At 34.7% G+C, this 13,035-nt stretch overlaps 1 protein-coding gene across 3 annotated transcripts in view; it reads left to right on the top strand.

Annotated features, from left to right (window-relative positions):
• The window catches only part of TXNL1 (thioredoxin like 1), a 29,058-nt gene that overhangs the window by 6,148 nt on the left and 9,875 nt on the right, over positions 1-13,035 (top strand). For all 3 annotated transcript variants that reach the window (XM_004379256.3, XM_023733981.1, XM_023733982.1), the window contains 5 exons: positions 100-196; positions 2,092-2,265; positions 8,619-8,741; positions 10,692-10,761; positions 12,157-12,329. In XM_004379256.3, the coding sequence (XP_004379313.1) occupies positions 100-196; positions 2,092-2,265; positions 8,619-8,741; positions 10,692-10,761; positions 12,157-12,329 (637 nt within the window). The remainder of the gene's footprint in view (positions 1-99; positions 197-2,091; positions 2,266-8,618; positions 8,742-10,691; positions 10,762-12,156; positions 12,330-13,035) is intronic.

Genomic DNA, 13,035 nt, shown 5'->3' with positions numbered 1-13,035 from the left:
TTATTTTATTTTACGTTTCAATTGACGAGTGCTTTCGAGTATTAATTAGTACAGTGTCTGGTGTTATTTTACCAAGTGTCTGTTTTACCTTTCTCACAGGTGTGGACCATGTTTAAGGATTGCTCCTGCATTCAGTTCTATGAGTAATAAATATCCGCAGGCAGTTTTCTTGGAAGTGGATGTACATCAGTGTCAAGTAAGGATGAGAAGTCTTTTTTTTTTTTTTCCTTTTTAATTTATTTACGAATCAGTTTGAAATTCAACATTAATGTCATGTATCTCCTTATGCACATGGCACTTGTTTCTTTGAAGGGGAAATGTGTTGGCATGATTATTATAAATGTCATTATGGCTACTTTAGTTTAGAAGTGTGTTTCTATAGTTCGTTATCAATTGTTTCAGATTGTGTTTGTATTAATACCCTTCTGATGTAAAACTAACACATGATGTGTTAAATAGGTCACCTGACAGTTCTGTTTTACATTTCTTTGTTTATCTTTTGCACATCTTGAATTATATCTTCTATTACTGGAGCACTGGCAGAGAATTCTTGATCATAGTCTGATTTGAACTGACCAGTTAGTAGTCTTACCTTTAAAGCTGGATTCTCAGTGGAAACTTGAAAATGTTGATTTAATGTGACTGAGCCACAGAGTCGTAGGTACATTGCCCCTGATTATTTTAACAGTGACAGGTTGTATTTGCATATGTAGAAATATGAGGGAGTTGCTGTGGAAAAAGGATTTTTGGAAGGTTTCTTCCAACAAAATAGTCTTAAGTTTTGAGTAAGAAACAGCTCTGTAGTCCCCCCACCCCGCCACCTTTTTGGTGAGGGTTTGTGTTAGTTACACATTTTTGAATGTGGGAAAAATAGTGTTACATAGTTTGTAGTTAGTAGTTTGGGGTTTTGGAATAAAACCTGCATTGCACATTTACTGTTAAGTACTTACATCACATATTTTTGGACTGTACTGCTGCCCTTTATTTTAAGTATTCGTTGCCTGGTCTGAAAGTGCTTTCTTTTAGAACTGTGTTGTCCAGTATGGTAGCCACTAGCTACATGTAGTTATTGAGCACTTGAAATGTGGCAAATTCAAGTTGGAATTGTGCTATAAGTGTAAAATATACATCAGACTTTGAAGACTTAGCATGAAGGAAAAAATGTAAAATATCTCAATTTTTTATATTGATTATATGTTGAAATGATAATATTTTGGATACATTGAGTTAACTAAAAGATTATTAAAATTAATTTCACTTGTCTTTTTATTTTGGCTACTAGAAAATTTAAAATTACATACATGGCTTTTATTTGTGTCTCACCTTATAGTTCTATTGGACAGCACTATTCTAGAAGGCCAGTCATGGTTTTTTCACTTATGAGGCTTCCTGGAAAAGATATCCTTACATGGTCTTTATGCTTTTTTTCTTTAAACAATATAGTGGAACCTTTTCATAGTATTTGAATATGAAAAGTTTAAACCATGATGCTCGGTGTTATTAGCTAGTTTCCATTCAGTAGTTAGTCTTATAAAATTATGGAGCTAGGGGAAAATTTTAAAAAAGATAGTTGTCGTAATGTGTTTGGAGGCCAAAAGTCATTTTATTAAGAGTAGAAATGGGTGAAGGATTGCAGTGTGAAGAACAATGTTATCTCTTTTTCATGGAGAGATTCAGTACCGTCTTTTAGAGAGAGCTGTACTTTTCCCTAGAGGTAGTAGCCTGTATAGACAGATCTATACCCATCTTGGTTACTCCCTTTGAGAAATGGAATGTACTTATGAGAGTGCTTGTCTAGTGTTGTAAAGCATAGTTTTGGAATGGGAAGCTAATTATTCTACTGGATGAACCACTACAGCTGATAAAAATGCAGGGCTGTTTTTCAGTGTGGGTGCAAGGGTAGAATAGCTACATCCGTTGGGACCTCTCTTAGGAGTGGGTCTGCTTCTTCTTAAATTTCAATGGGGAATAAACTATTTTACATGTTTTTAGTTCATGCTTGTGATATTTAACTTCCATAAAGATATAGAATGTATATTTAAAGTGGTTTACTATTTTAATTCATAACGCTGTCTAACATGCCGATTCTAGGGAACAGCTGCCACCAACAATATATCAGCAACACCTACATTTTTGTTTTTTCGAAACAAAGTGAGAATTGATCAGTATCAAGGAGCAGATGCTGTGGGATTAGAAGAAAAAATTAAGCAGCACTTAGAAAATGACCCTGGAAGCAATGAGGACACAGATATTCCAAAAGGCTACGTACGTAGACTTATAATTGAAATCATCGTGAAGTATTTTGCATTTATCATTATTTGGGTAAAATGAAATCGACTAAAACACTCTTCATACTGTAGAACTATGTTCTCATCTTTTATCTTTTACTAGTTCAGCATACTTTCAATTAAGAATTTTAAAAGTAAATTCATTAGCTGATTATTGGGTTTTGTGTGTGTGTGGTATAACTTGTTTTTTTAATCAGTTTTTTTTTTTTTAAATCTATTTTAGCAGGCATATTTAAATACTTGTTTTACACCTTTTTAAGAAAATGAAGAAATATGCCTTGGAAAATTTTTCCACTTTTTGACAATTGTGTAAAATGACTTGTAAATTTTAATGTATGACCATTATATGTAAACTCCCTTTGCTGCCACTTTTTATTGTTTCCTGTATCCTTTTAAATGTATCTCTTCTTTTCTGGCTCTATTAAAAAACATTCTAGTTATTGATTTTATTTTAGAACCAAATATGAGTTTAGTTGGATGTATACATTTAAAGAATAGTTTTTGAAAACTATATGTGGATAGCTTGTAATGCAACATCTTTAGCATTCAGAAGCTATTCAGGAAGGAAATAAAATTCAAAAGTAGTGTTTCATGGTAGCAGATTTATTTATGCAAATTGGAATATCCATACTAAAATAAATATAATTTTTTTGTCATAAGATTGTTGTATTAGCAGATCAAAGAATGAAATTTTAAAAAGTAAGTGTTGCCTCCAACAAAAAAGTTAAAGCTAATATATTAAAGCATTTATATGAAATATATTGAAGCAGATATGTGCCATGGGGCTACAAGTCCTTTCTGTAAGTCCTTCAAATTCATACTGAATAAGGAGAAATTGTAGTCAGGTAAATATGAGAGATTCTTTGTTTGAAGGGGGTCAAAAAGTATCTTTAGCTTGTGATACTGGCATTAATTATTTTAAGTTAGGGAGGTACAATTAAAATTTATTTAAAATCGAACTGTTATGTAATAATTTGAAATTCTAATGTCTGGTTAGAAAGTATGAATGTGTTGTATCAGTCAGGGTTGTGACACCTTTTGGAAAATTTTGGAAATCATTTAACTTGTAAACTGCTGTGTTTACATCTTTGTATTTTTTTTCCTTTATTACTAAGGGTGTTTGCATGAAAAAGTCTTATGAGTGCAACCGTCTTGCTGCTTAGCCACAGGGATACTTCCTTACACATCAGCTAAGTGTGCTATTAGTGTTTTGGCCTCAGGTAGGAAATAAGCAGGAAAAAATGAAGTTTTAAGAAATAAAAATTCAGTTTTCATGCAAAGTTATGAATAAAATGTGAAAAGCTATTAAAAACATTTTTTCCATCAGGTGTCAAGACATTAAAAATTTTGAACTATTTGGGCCTTACAGTGTTATTAAATATTTAAAACTGGTCATGTGTTCCCAAGAACATCATTGGTCTCACAGCACAAATAGAGACTTAATAGGAATAAGAGTCACTGACTGAAAACCTGTAACTTAAATAGATCTAGTTATAATCATTACAAAAATGTATTGACAGTTTTTTATAAGAATTTGGATTTCTTGGAATAAAGAATGTCTGTCATGGTATAATACCCAGAGGCTGTACAATTATTGATTTTACCCATCCTATAGTTTTGAAATTTCTGATATGATCGAAGGCAGAGTGAGAGGGTATGAAGAATTAAAAAAAAAATTTCCTAAGACTGAATAATTTTAATTCACTTTAATTTAAAAGGAGAACTACACATTTCTTTTAGGATGGATTTGAGGCATTGCAAAAGATGAAAAAAGGGGTAAGAATCATAATAGATTCTAATTCAGAAGCAAGAGAGTGTTTTTGTGAACAAAATGTGACTTTTAGTTTTTAAAAATCATATTGAAGTTTGGAAAAAATTAGAACGTTGAGTCTTTCCCCTCCACATTTGCTAAGAGTAAATAGTACATAGCGTAGCTTCCGATAGCCTGCCTCGTGCCCTCTAAGTCAGGTCTTTCTCTCTTGAGAAGTTTGAATGCTAGCACTCTTGAATCAAACTTGGATTTGTATATATTCTGAATCTTGAGACTTGATGGTATATTTCAGTATTGTGGCCTCTGAACTATTAAGTTCCAGTATACAGATTTGTCATCCTTCATCAAAGTAAAATCAAACTTTAGAGAGCCCTGATTTATGTAGGAAGTTGCCAAACCTTTGTTTAACCCAAAACTTGAAGCATGAAAAGCTTTTCTAACTTTCTTGTGTGTCTAGTATTGGTTTTTACCCCTTGTTACAAAAAAGGTGAAACTTACAAAAAGTCAACAGAGAACAACAAATACCAGTATAAACACCAGTATACCCTTCACATATGTTCATCATTTTTAATATTTTGCGATTTTTGCTGTATTTCATTATCTAGCTATTTTTAACTTTGCAGGATCATTTAAAAGTAAACTATAGACATAAGTTATAGTTCATCTCTAACTATTTCAGCATTTAGTTCCTAAGAACAAGAACATTCTTCTACATAACCATGATACCATTATCATACCTAAGAAAACAAATACCCGTACAATATCTGTAATATACATACTGAACACCCCCCCCCAAAAAAAAAAAACCAAACTCATTGCCATTGAGTCAGTTCCAACTGATAGCAACCCTATAGGACAGAGTAGATCTGCCCCATAGGGTTTCCAAGGCTGACATCTTTATGGAAGCTGACTGCCACATCTTTCTCCCTTTTAGCAGCTGCTGAGGTTGAAGCACCGAACTTTTGTTTAGCAGCTGAGTGCTTAACACTGTGCCTCCAGGGGGAAAGTAAAATTTCGTTAATTATCCCCAAAGTGTCTTTATAACTGCTTTTCTCTCCTCTAGGATCGAATCAAGGATTATGCATTGCATTTAAGTTGTCAATTCTCTTTAGTCTTCTTTAGTCTAGAAACTTTTCCCCACCCCACCCCCTTTTTTCCTTTCATGACTGCCTTCTTTGAAAGCTGAGACTAGTACCTGTCTAATAATATGGTAGCCACATACCATTGGTATACCATTGTGAATGCTATTAAGCCTTCACAATGTGGCAAGTGCAGCTGAGGAAATGACTTTTAATTTTATTTAATTTTAAATTGCCGTATGTGGCTAGTGAGCCATATTGCATAGTACAGGTCTAGATCTTCCGTCTTGTAGACTGTCCTACAATCTGCATTTGTCTGATTGTTTTTTCATGATTGTTTCCTCATTATTGGCAAGTTGATCACGTAGGTAATGGTGTTTATTTCCCATTTCATACTTTCAGAAGCATATAATGTCAGATTTTCTCAGTGTTTTTTTTTTAATTATGATTTAATGCAAGTGTTTAAATGTATTACTTGTTCAGTGTGTCTCACAATATATATAATAATTATTCTGAATAATTCATCCATTTAGTTTAGTTTCATCATTAAGGTATTGGAAGTATGACTGCAGTGTTGTCTTCATTCCTGGGATCTCAACCTAGATATGATATCTGAGTAGGGTAGAAGTAGGACATATAAACATTTAAAAGACCTTGTCATAACTACCCTTTCAAGGCAATTGTTTTCATGAAATTCAGGAATACTACTACTATAGTGGAACTTTGCTCTATCGCCCTCCCTTTTTCCCTCTCCCCTTTTTTGTATTGGCTACTCTGTGATAACCTGACTAATAAATACATTTAGTATAACATTTTGACTTTGAAAGCATTTGGGCCTTCCATGAATAATCAGGGGTCTATACTAATGAGTTATTACCAGTTTGGTATTTATTTATATGTATAAGAAGTTTTGGAACTATATACACATGCTTTTGTGTCCTCTGAATAAAAGAGATAGTGAAGATCCTTTGTGATAGAAAGATGGACATACAACTGAAGATTAATACTTGTCAACTTTCAGAATGGTCCTTGGTTAATAGATGAAATGGACACTTTTCTAGAAAACTCAGTTTCCCAATATCAACTCCATGTGAAGCAGAATGCCTAAACAGACCAGTCACTACAGAGGAAATAGGGAAGATAGTAAAAAGCCACTCTGTTAACAGATGACTTCACAGGGAAATTCTACCAAATCTTAAAGATAGAGAATCCCAGTGTTACTGCAACTACTTAAAAACAAACAAACAAAAAAAAACAAACCATTGTTATCAAGTCGATTCTGACTCATAGTGACCCTATAGGACAGAGTAGAACTGCCCTGTAGGGTTTCCAAGGCTGTAATTTTTACAGAAACAGACTGCCACATCTTTCTCCTGCAAAGTTGCTGGTGGGTTCAAACCATCGTCCTTTTGGTTAGCAGCCAAGCGCTTAACCACTGTGCCACCAGGGCTCTTTTGCAACTACTTAAGAGCATATAAAAAAGAGGGGAAACTTCCAGATTTGTTTTTGAAGTAAGTATGACATTGATCCCAGAATCTGATAAGGTTTGCATCAAAAAAGAAAGCTATATATCAGTTTCAGTTATGAATATTGGTGTGCAAATCTTAAATAAAATTTCAGTAAACAGAATCCAGCAACACATTAAGAAAAAACTGGAAATTGGGTTTATTCCAAGCCTGCAAGAGTTGTTTAATATTAGGAACTCCATTTATATAATCTGTCATGTTAATAGAGCTAAGGAGAAAATTCATGATTTCCAAATATGCAGAAAAGGCACTAGACAAAATTCAGTATCTGTTTATTCTTAAAGCATTTGTATTAGTTTCCTAGGGCTGCCATAACAAATTACCGTAAGCTTTGTGATAAAACAACTGTTTATTCTCTCTCAGTTCTGGTGGCCAGAAATCCAAAATCAAGGTGATGGCAGGCTGAGTTCCTTCTGGAGACTATAAGGGAGAATCCATTCCATGCCTGTCTCCTAGTTTTTGGTGACTCCTGGCAGTCCTTGGACTCTTTGGCCAAGGAGTGATGCAGGATTGGTGCAACAATCCTGCATCACTCCCAATCTCTGCATCTTCACATGGGCTTCCCCGCTGTGTCTCTGTGTGTCAGATCTCCCTCTTCTTTTTCTTATAAATGACACCAGTCGTTAGATTTAGACTCCACTGTATAAATCCAAGATGATCTTATCTCGAAATCCTTGATTATATTTGCAGACCCTTATTTCAAATAAGGTCACATTCTCAAGTTCCAGGTAGACGTGTCTTTTGGAGGGGCCACTGTTCAGCCCAGTACAACATTCAGTAAAATACAGAATATGTTAAATGATATCACAAGGAAGCAATCAGCAAAATCCAGGATATAAAAAAATCTGCAGGTTAAATGACTACAGATTAAAAGAGATTGCAGAAACATTAACTAAATTCAATGTGTACCTTTTTTAGAGCCTTATTACGAGTCTAGAAATTCAGCTGTAAAATATTTATGAGACAATTGAGGAAATATGAACATTGAGAATTTTGATGATATTACAGTATTGTTGTGACATTGATACTGAGGATCTGTTTTTTTAAAAAGTCCTTATTAGAAATGCACACTAAAATGTTTATCAGTGAAATAGAGAGATATCTGAAATTTGCTTCAAAATAATTGAGAGTTTGAGCAAGAGTTAGGGAGTGGTTGGTTGGTAAAGATGAAACAAAAGTGGTCATGTTGGTGTTGTTGTTAGGTACCATTGAGTCAGTTCCGACTCATAGCGACCCTGTGTACAACAAAGCAAAACACTGCCCAGTCCTGCGCTATCCTCACAATTGTTTTTATGCTTCAGCCCATTGTTGCAGCTACTGTGTCAGTCCATCTGGTTGAGGGTCTTCCTCTTTTTTGCTGATCCTCTACTTTACCAAGCATGATGTCCCTGTCCAGGGACTGATCACTCCAAAGTTAAGTGAACATGAGTTGATGATTATTGTAGCTGAAGTGGGTACATGGGGCTTGCTTTATTATTCTGTTTTTGTACATTTGAAATTTTCCATACTAAAAATATTTCTAAGTCCTTATTTACTACTCATCTTAAATATAAAATCTTAATGAAAATAAGTTTAAAGAGTCCATGGCCAGTATAAGAGGAAGGTAGGCTTTCTTTGCATTCTACAGAAATTTTAACTTACATGTTTTCCAGTGTGAAAAATCATTTTTTTTAAAGTAAAAATCGGTGTGTCATAATCTTAGTGTCAAAGAAATTGTTTCTGATATCCTTACCAAGTAGACTAAATTTAGGTTGAGGCTTAATAAGTAGTGGTAGATCTCACCAGAAACTCAAATGAAAATACTGTTATAAAAGTTTTAGTAATTATTTTAGAAGACATAGAAGTTATCTTTAAAATTGCTTCCTCTTGGGATAATCACACAGACTTAAATTTCTTATCGCGATTTTATGCCAAATGAAAATTCTTGCCTGAAGTCTTGATTTAATTTTTTCAGATGGATTTAATGCCTTTTATTAACAAAGCTGGCTGTGAGTGTCTTAATGAAAGTGATGAACATGGATTTGACAACTGTTTACGAAAAGACTTGACCTTCTTGGAATCTGACTGTGATGAGCAGGTAATAGAATGCTCAAGGCTTGTGAGGATTATAAATCTTTATGCGTCTCTTATAACTTTGTTATGGTCCCATCTCACTGTTTTGTGTGTCTCCTTCCCAGATGATCACTTCTTCCTTTCCTTTTTATAACCTTCAATTTCTTTAACCCCTTGTCCTTTGACTGTTCGGACCTATCTGCTTTCTTTCTTCTAGCTGCCAGGTGCAATAGGGAGAATTGCAGAACTCTTGAATTGGCCTCACTGCTGAGATGAGCCTTCAGCCACTCTTCAGTCCTTCTGCTCAACCTTGGCCTGCCTTCCATACTTTTTAGCCACTTAGATGAGTTTGTCGCTGATGAAAATTAGGCATTAGATGAGCACTTCCTACACATCTAGCTCCTCACTCCCACATAGAGTGTCAGCAAATAAATTGAAGGCTAGTCTCTCTTTTGTTGTTGTTGAGAATATACACAGCGTAATATATACCAATTCAGCAGTTTCTACATGTACAATTTAGTGACATTGATTATGTTTTTCACATTGTGCGTCTATTCTCACCCTCCTTTTCTGAGTTATTCCTCCCCCATTAACATAAACTCACTGCCCCATAAGGTTCCTGTCTAATCTTTCGAGTTGCTGTTGTCGCTTTGATCCCATATTAAAAAAAAAAAAACCCAAACCCGTTGCCATTGAGTCGGTTCCAACTCATAGCAACCCCATAGGACAGAGTAGAACTGCCCCATAGGGTTTCCAAGATGTGGCTGGTGGATTCGAATTGCCAGCGTTTTGGTTAGCAGCCAAACGCTTAACCACTGCGCCACCAAGGCTCTTGATCCCATATGGTAGTTCTTAAAAGAGCATAATGGTCAAGGCAGACATTTTTTACTAGTTAAGCTAGACTATTGTTTGGTTTTTTAGACTTTAGAGGATATATTTGGTTTAAGATGTAAGGATTTTCTTGGGGCAGTAGTTTCAGGGGTTCATCCAGCCTTCATGGCTTCAGAAAGTGTGGAGTCCATGAGAATTTGAAATTCTGTTCGCATTTTGCCCCTTTTGATCAGGATTCTTCTATAGAATCTTTGATCAAAATGTTCAATAATGGTAGCTGGGCACCATCCAGTTCTTCTGGTTTCCTTGCAAAGGAGGCAGTTGTTCATGGAGGCAATTAGCCATACATTCCATGTCCTCCTCCTGTTCCTGACTCTCCTCTTTCCTCTGTTGCTCCAAGTGAATAGAGACAAATTGTTGTGCCTTGAATGGCCAATAGCAAGCATTTAAGACCCTAGGCACTATGCAATGAACTAGAAGGTTCTAAACGAACTAGGAAGCACTAAATACATTATTAGGCCAATTAATTGGGATGTCTCATGAAACCATGACCCTAAACCTCCAAACCAAGGAACTGAATCCCATGAGGTTTTTGGTTGTACATAAGCAGCCTCAGCTGCTACTCTTTAATTTTTTTGTCGTTATAAGTGTATCTATCACACAACTTATGCTAATTCAGCTTTTTATAGGTGTACAATTAAGGCTGGTCTCTTTGTATAACCTACACCTTGTCTCCAGTTGTCAGATGACGTGGATAGATGTTTGACAGATAAATCATCCTATAAAATGTTAAGCCATATGCAAAAGTATGTAGTTTAAATTTTAATTTAGTGATTTCATATGATTTTTTGGGAAGCAGATTCCTTTCAATTTATGGGTCATAGGACCTTAAATTCTTACAACTTAATTTTAGTTAATTACTCCATGAAACTTTTTTGTTGCCATTTGTTTAATGTGATAGATATTCCTCAAATGTCAGTCTAATCAAGTTACTTTCAACTTTACTGATTTTCCATATTATATTTGTTTTGTTAAATGAATTAGATTTTTTTCAGCCTCTGTTCATTTTAATTCTGCTTAGGCATTGTGTATATTCAAGGTGTTCAAGAGAACTTTTTAAATGAAGCTATTATTGTCTTGGCAGCTACTTATTACCGTGGCATTCAATCAACCTGTTAAGCTTTATTCCATGAAATTTCAAGGGCCAGATAATGGTGAGTAAAGGGCAGCTTTTCTTTAAACTAAATTCCTGTTTTATAGACCTGTTAGCACATATTTAAAACTCTTCAATAAATAGAGGTAGATATACCTTATTTTGTGAAAGAGTAAAATGATAACATCTTAAATTGTTTTTCGAACAAGCCAAGGAAATAAATGAATGGACAAATGATGTGAGATCATCTAGGGGTGAAAGGAAGAAAAAAGAGGGAACTTTTACCTTATTCCATTTCTAGAATTTTTTATTTTAGAGTTCAAGTTTCTTCCTAATTTGAAAATTAGTGAACCCTTTCTTCCAACTACTATTCTAAAACTCTAGGTTCGAAACAACCCTTTAATGGAATCAGAACTGGGAGAGATTTATTTCAGATTCCTTCTATTATCAGTGATAAAACTGAGGGTTTTAACTTCTGTTTGTGCTCAGTTAATGGTTTCGTCTTTATGTCAGTGCATGTCATGATGTTGTAAACATGATTGTATAGACTTGGAATTTCTCTTTTGTAAAACAAAGAACTCTATTTACATCTTCTCACCTTTTCTTTCTGTTTCTGTTGAGGGTTTTTTTGGGGGGAGAGCTAGTTGTTTTGTTTTTGTTTCTGGTTGACTAGGAGACTAGCGAGGGCCTAATTGTTAGATGGCATTACCTTCTCATTTATTACTGTAAAATGTTCATATATTGATAATATTTCATTAGTGTAATTGTACCTTTGTTCTGAAAATATAAAATATTTTTAAAAGCAGATGCTGTGGAAATGAATAAGTAGTGTGAATTTCTTAATATTCCTTAATCATCTACAAAATACAGGTCTTAGATTGTACTCTGAAGTTAAAGGGACTAAGACATTGTATAAATGTGGTCTTACCCCTGAGCACATCTTTTCTCTACAATGAGATTTGGCAATTTGTATAATTCCCTTTTAGATAAATGCTGTCACTGATAATGCTTTTCTCCTAAACAACAAAATGTAGCAATCATTGGCAACTGTAAGACCTAACTCAAATATTATTTCTCTCATGAAACTTATGTTTACTTCCATATGCTGGCATAATCTACTGCCACCTTCTGTATACCGCCATACCAGTAGTATTACATTTATCTTGGTATCTCTTTTGTAGTTGACGGCAGGAACTGTGTGTTTGTGTTTTAATGTAGTATTTAGTATAGTGCTAGCTAGGTCTAGAAGGTACCAGTAAGTGTCTATTGAAAAAAAAGAATGGCTGTCACAATACTCAGATTTTCTTACAAGTCCTAAACATGGAGGCCTGTGAAGGTGTTTCTGTGTAGGTGTATGCATATTTGTGTGCATGTGTAGTGTGTCGTGTAGATAAAGGGAAGAAAGCATTGTATGTTTGTGGTTTTTAGCATTTCATTTTATTCTACCGTTTTATAGGTCAGGGTCCTAAATATGTAAAAATTTTTATCAATCTACCCCGATCTATGGATTTTGAGGAGGCAGAAAGAAGTGAACCAACTCAAGCTCTGGAACTAACAGAGGATGATATTAAAGAAGATGGTATTGTCCCACTTCGTTATGTTAAGTTTCAGAATGTTAACAGTGTAACTGTAAGTAGTATTTCATTTAGATATGTTTGAAGGGTTTTTGGGTAACAATACTATCTTGAGTATCCTAGGTGATTATAAATAATCCTTTATAGTAGTTATTTGTCTAGTCAGTTTGAAATGAGTAAAAATGTATAATTGACTAATTAAATTTTCTTTTTAATTTATCAGTGTACCCTAAAGAGGAAGGACGGGTTGATTTTTTTAAAGAATTTGTTAATTTTTCAGTTTATTTTATATATATGATGCTGTTGTTAGGTGGTGTCAAGTCCATTTTGACTCATAGCAGCTCCGTGTGACAGAGAACTGCCCCATAAGGTTTTCGTGGCTGTAATCTTTACAGAAGCAGATTGCCAGGTCTTTTCTCCTGTGAAACTGCTGGGTGGGTTCAAACTGCTAACCTTTTGGTTGGCAGCTGAGTACTTAACTGTTTGCATCACCAGGGCTCCGTGTGTGTGTGTGTGTGTGTGTGTGTGCGCGCGCGCGCGCGCGCACGCACGTGTGTATACGTATATATATGTATATGGCAACTTTTGTTAAAAGTTTATTCTAGAATATTTATACTTAAACTGAAGATATTTGTGGTTTATCCTTTATACCTGATGATATGTGGTGATGCATTTGTGAAGTCCTATTTACTTTTTTGTAGCCCTGGTGGCTCAGTGGTTAAGAGCTCAGCTGCTAACCAAAAGGTTGGCAGTTCGAATCC

Source organism: Trichechus manatus, unplaced genomic scaffold, assembly GCF_000243295.1.
Source record: "Trichechus manatus latirostris isolate Lorelei unplaced genomic scaffold, TriManLat1.0 scaffold00063, whole genome shotgun sequence".
NCBI lineage: Eukaryota > Metazoa > Chordata > Mammalia > Sirenia > Trichechidae > Trichechus > Trichechus manatus.
Note: the sequence above shows the minus strand (reverse complement) of the source record. Positions and strands in the feature narration are given on the sequence as shown.